The 6,380-nt window shown below is 35.5% G+C and overlaps 1 protein-coding gene across 1 annotated transcript; it reads right to left on the bottom strand.

Moving 5' to 3' along the window:
* LOC114368067 (oxalate--CoA ligase-like) lies at positions 1–4,526 on the bottom strand. Its single transcript, XM_028325416.1, has 4 exons — positions 4,243–4,526; positions 2,924–3,983; positions 1,705–1,808; positions 1–429 (listed from the first exon to the last, which is right to left on the bottom strand). Exons 1-4 carry the CDS (start codon positions 4,444–4,446, stop codon positions 241–243), a joined length of 1,557 nt encoding a protein of 518 aa, XP_028181217.1. The 5' UTR covers positions 4,447–4,526; the 3' UTR covers positions 1–240.
* Between the last annotated feature and the right edge of the window lie 1,854 nt (positions 4,527–6,380).

The raw sequence follows: 6,380 nt of genomic DNA, 5'->3' as shown, positions 1-6,380 counted from the left end.
TAGACAAAAAAAGGATTGAGAAATTATTTAAGATCTTTAAAACCTTGAAAACATTACACTGTGAACATTTCACATGAATCATTGAAAACTACAATATACTGTATCCTGTATGAAAGACCATTTGCAGAAATATCCTCCTCCTAAATGCCAAGTTGCCAAACTACTGTTGAAATTTATGGTGTGTGGACTCCAACTATGTATGGCCAGGTATAGAGTCTTCAAATGTAGGACTTGAGTTGCTCAAATTTGAGAGACAAAGTGTTCTGCCACAAGACGACGCAAAATCTTTCCGGTGGCAGTCTTGGGCAAAGAATCGGTAATGAAGACCTTTTTGGGGACTTTGAAAGATGCAAGATTCTTCTTGCAATATCTTAGCAACTCTGCATCATCAATGTCTGATCCTTCTCTTGGGATTACAGCACAGTATATCTATTAAAAGGTACAGAAATATGATCAATACAAATTTAAAAGAACTAATAGACACATCATTTGAGCATATATATAGCAATCCACAAATTTCTGAAATCTTTTCATTTATTCCTCTCCTAGTACAAACAAGAAAAAAAGGTCATATACGCATCTTTTGAGCTCTATGAACTAATTATGAATATTATGAAATATTGAAACTTATAAGGAAATTTCCATAATATTGAAAAACTATGAAGGTCATAACAATTTATCTCACAAGCAGGGAAGGTCACCAAGTGCGTTAGAAAGCAAGCAAGGTGTTGCAAACAAGTTGTTTTTGTTGGGGAGAATGACATCAAAAGGTTATGAAGTAGCTGAACCGTTTCAGAAATTAGTTAGTCATGGATAGCCAAGATTACACGAAACGCTTTCCAGATTTGGATAATTTTACCTTTCAGGGAAATTAATGGTAGGAAAGTAATTTTTTGTCACATGGTAATGAAAAGCTAGTTCCATTTGTCAAAAGATGTTCAAATAAAAATGGACTGCTCTCAAATACAAGAGTTTTCTTGTACGCCACAAAATGTTGGTGCATGATTAGAGTGTGACATTTGAGGGCAGAAAGTGATAAGAATTAAATGCCACAGAAATCCTCCGTTCGGTTTTGGCTTTCAGGTACATATTATTATGATTGTAGGGCCTCACTTTTTGAGTGATTGTAATTCATTAGCAACCAATGAAAAATAATTGAAGTGTCATCTGATATGCCATAAATAATACGAAAACAGTAGGCCAGTTTATTCTTTGAGACATGACCTTTCTTATGACACGGTTGTTGAGATCCAGTGGAGAGTTACGTGATGAACAGTATATATATAAATAACGTACTCACATATTCTCACTCTTGTTTAAATTATTTTTATTTAAGATGTAATTTTCTTCTTTGTTAATAAAACTAATAACATTGAAAAATTATATAAAATTTAATTGAATAAGAATGATCATAAACACATTTTGGTGAATATTATGTAGTATGGAGAAATTGTGTTTGTATAATGAAGAGAAATGAGAAGGAAAAAAAAAAAAGAAATTATGAGTGATGAGATAAGGACCAAGAAATATAGAAAAAAATAGTATTATATAAATAATATAATTATAAATATTTTTATGGATATATAACACCCATAAAAAAAATTATGGCCAAAATTGTAGTTGTATTGTTGTCGTTTATTTTAGGAAAAACACATAAATGTATACATTATGCAAAAGCCAGAAATAATTGAGAAAAAGACATACCTCCTCCCCATACTTTGGATCAGGCACTCCAAAAGCAACTGCCTGAGCAATGTCTGGGTGTGAAAGAAGGACAGCATCCACTTCTATTGGTGATATCTTTTCTCCTAAAATAAACAAAAACGCCCTTCATGAACAGTTTGAGTGAACATGCATCAAGGAATTCATTAAAATATTCTGAAAGTGAAACATATACAGATATGATGGAAACTGTTTTAAGTAAACTACAAAAACAAATTTTATTTCTTTTCCATTTTATTGTACTAAATGAATGGAAATAAAATTTAATTATTTTTTTATATTTCTACCTTTCACCTAGTATAAACCTCGTGTCATGATATGGATGGTTAATACTAGTTAATTCCATACTTTACGTCTACTCCCTTCCAGATATAACTACCAAATCAAAATCTAATATCACTATCACACTCTTGACAACTCATAACTTTCTAAATGGCAGTTGGTAATATACCAAACCAAAAAAACAACTTTGACCAACATCTATCAACGCCTTGTGAATATTTTAAGAGTGATAATTAACGTTGGCGTCACCACTGTTTCAAGCAACTAGTAAGTTGTTTTATCTAAGAAATATACTAATTTTCATACATAATTTGCAATAAATCAAACGCGCAAATATTAACAAGTTTCTTGAGCTACGCTAGCCTACCAATTAAACAGCAAGAAAGAAACCCACGTCAACAATGACTCACGAGCAACAAACAACATTTTAAGAAAGACATTCAAAAGCATCTTGATAATAAAAGTACACAACGACCAAAATCAACGGTTAAGCTGAATTCAACCCTAACTTTTTTCCTTAAAATTAGTCAATGCACCGAATTATAAAACCACATAGTTTTCCTCACTTTAGAATATTCGCATTTCTTAAACCACATACGAGTGTCGTATTCTTTTGAGTGTCGTTAACAAGTATTATTGTGGCATTGACAAAGAAATTAAAATAAAAAAATATTTAGTGCGGAGATCATACATGAGAAAGTATTAAAAAAAATTATGTATAATATAATTTTGCACATTACAATTAAAAAAATTATTTTTAATTTCTTAATCAATATGTTAAGGATATTAGTTAACATTTTCCTTTTTTTTTATCAATTTCAGAAAAATACCAAATTCAAAGCAAAACAACATTTTACTACTTTCGATATCCTTTATAATTAATCAGTTTTTGAATAATAAATAATAACAATTAATGTACCTCCTCGGTTGATGAGCTCCTTGATCCGACCCACGAGATGCAAATACCCATCAGAATCCAAGTACCCAACATCACCGGTGTGAAACCAACCAAACAAAAACGCCGCCGTATTGGCATCCACGTTATTTTTATATCCCTTCGTAACATTAGGACCCCTAATGCAAACCTCTCCACTAACTTCAGCATCTTGAACCCGACCCGTTTCGTCCAATATAACCATTTCTTGACCCACGGGTTTCCCAACCGACCCGGCCTTGTGGGGCCCATCTTGCGGCAAAGGGTTCGAAGCCATCAAATGCGACGCTTCCGTCATCGCGTAAGCCTCCAGCACTGGCGCACCGAAGGCCTCCTCAAGTTTACCCAGAATAGCCGGTGCGAGCGACGCGCTGCAGCTTCGAATGAACCGGAGGCGCGGGTAAACCGGTTCGGGGCTGTTCGAGTGGCGGTCCAGTATGATCTGGTGTATTGTAGGAACCGCTGTGTACCACGTGGCGCTGTATTTAATCATGTCCTTCCAGAATGACGAGGCGGAGAATCTCCCCGCCGCCGGCAGCGCCACCGCCGCCCCGGTGCCGAGCGAACTCAGGAGCCCCGCGATCAAACCGTGCACGTGGAATAAAGGAAGAACGATCACCGTCGAGTCGGACTCAGTGAGTCGGTACACCGATTTAATGTTGTTCACGGAAGAGAACAGGTTGTGTTGCGTCAAAGGCACTCCCTTGGGTCGGCTCGTGGTGCCGGAGGTGTGAAGGAAAAGCGCCACGTCATCTGGATCGTTTCCGAGTGACTCAACCGAGTTAATTGACTCTGACTCGGAGTGGCTTAATGAGAGGCTCAGCTCGGCTTCTTTGTCTTCGGCTTGGGTTATTGAAGCTGTGCTGTGAAGGATGTTGAGTTTTGAAGCTGCGGCTTGAGCTGAGTTGTTTCCTTCTGCTGATGTTAGAAGAAGCTTGGACTCGGAGTCGGACAAGTAAAACTCAAACTCTTCGGCTGTGTAAGCCGCGTTTAACGGCGCGGCTGTGGCGCGCACTCGAATGACGGCTAGAAACAAGACAACAAACTGCAATGAAACAGAAAAAAAAAAAAAAGGTTACTCTACCTTATTTTCTAACGTACGAAAATTTATTATATGATTCTATGTAATAATTATTACCGCAGCTTAAAGATATTTTGATTCACCGTAATTCCAACCGCGATATAAAGATTTGTTTACTCACGCCGGTTGGAATCGCACTTCAAAACCATGTATGGTCCTAATGACGTGGTGATTCATCCATGAATCACGTGATTAGGAAATTAGGGTTTGAGAAAAGAATTACCTCGACGGTATTGGGGAAGGTGAGAGCGATGACGTCGCCGGGTTTGATTCCGGCGGCGACTAAGCGGGCGGCGGCGGATTCAACCAGTTGATGGAGGCGGGAGTGGGTGAGGTCGAATTTTCCGGCGACGGAGATGGCGCGGCGGGAAGGGAATTTGGCGGCGACGTCGCGGAGCAAGCCCGTGAGGGTCATTGGAGTATCCATTGGTGTTATTCTTATAAATATGTTTGAAGGTTGTGAATTGTGTGGTGAGTTGTGATTGGAGAAATGGAGTGTTGTGTTGCGTATTTATAGGGAATGATAGAGGGACGTGGGTGGCGGTGGTATCTAGGAAGGAAGGAAGGAAGTGAGTTGGATACGTGGAATGAAAAAGAGAGGGATCGTATGAAGCGAAGACACACGTCGTGTGGTGAAGCTTCAGGGTTTTCAGTCAAATCTGTGTGGCCAGCAGTCTCTACAGTATTTTGCGCGTATTTTTCGTTTATTATTAATTGCGATTACAATTTAATACTACTATTAATTAATTGTTAATCAATTGCACCGTTCTTTTATAAAATTCAAATTATGACATTAAAATTGAAAATGTATCAAAAAATTAAAATTGAAAATTAATGTTATACGATGATTATACTTTATTAAAAAATTTACAATGTGTTTTTGCTTTCATAAAGTTCCTAAACACGGCTATGTCAAGTCCTAAATTGTTTATGGCCATCTCGAAAGATTAAAAACCCAAGTAATTCTTGGCATGATGCCTCCAAAAATGCTTCTAGTTTCCAAGTCATTGCAAAAGTACATGAGCTTTGAAGAAACAAAAGGGAGTTATCTAAGGACATGTTAGGATAGTCAAAACAAAGCTACCTCTATTGTCCTCCAAAACTATGACCATTCGTCTAACAGGATGGTCCCCTAGCCTGCTATATAGTAGCCCCAGCGAAAATCTAAAAGATTTAGATTGATGTCAATAGCACATTACTGAGCAAATAGAGAAAAATGATCGGATCCTTTGAATCAACAGCTATTATATCTTAACCTTGGTATCCTCATAGTGGTCCATGAACATTTAATCTATAAGTGATTAACATACATATATACATGTTTTAAACATTTATAAACACTATTGATGCAATTATTATCTAACGCATGTGGGCTTAATAAGCCAAACGCAATTGTCACCATGGAATTTAGACTATTAAATGAAGGATTATATTGATGGCATAATTAGGAATTAATACATGTCCACAATTGACGTAAAACTAATACTATGATCGCATGCCTCCCCATACAATAATAAGTTCACCAAATTAATTAAGACACTCTCAACTAATCTAAATAGCAGTAAAAAAAATTAATAAATATTGTTGGTAACTATTAATTAGGATAGCATGGCAGGGTAAGTATTCCACTACGGCCAATATATGCATAGCCATTCTGAACACATGTGGAGTTCAACACATAACGATCCCCAAGGTATTTTCATATTTAATTTAAAACTATCAATTAATTACTAAAGTTAATCATCATCAAAATATTTTTATAACGTAAGTGATTAAATTGATTAATAGTTAATGATTATTGAATTCTCCGTAAAAGCAACTTGAGCTATTAAATTAAACTCTTTTTTTTAACATATTTGACGAGAAACTTGGAGGAGTCACGAGTAGTAGTGTAGTACGAAGGATTTTCTTGCAAGCTGCAAGTTGCAAACTTCTTTCTTCAAATGTAGGCCCCATATCCATTTATTAGTTTTCCCTACAAATATTTTATCTGGGGAAGGTTTGTTTTATAGGGAAAATTATATTCAAATATTTATTTGGCATTTTTCGATAATATTTATTTAATATTTTTAAAAGCTAGAAAAAGTCCCTTGCAAATCTACAAGAAAAAATTGAGCTTAACAAAATCATTATATTTTTTTTCATAAATTTATCATGTTATCAATGGAGAAGGAAAATGGATTTATATATATATATATATATATATATATATATATATATATATATATATATATATATATGATTACGACACTTGTCTACGTATTGGATAAATCAAATAATAATTAATAATTAATTAATCGTTTTATAAAATAAAAGTCCTCCCCAGCCAAGTGTCAAGCTCTTGACAATTTTTTTTTATCT

The sequence above is a fragment of the Glycine soja genome, chromosome 9, assembly GCF_004193775.1.
Source record: "Glycine soja cultivar W05 chromosome 9, ASM419377v2, whole genome shotgun sequence".
NCBI lineage: Eukaryota > Viridiplantae > Streptophyta > Magnoliopsida > Fabales > Fabaceae > Glycine > Glycine soja.
This window is presented reverse-complemented; position numbering and strand designations above follow the sequence as displayed.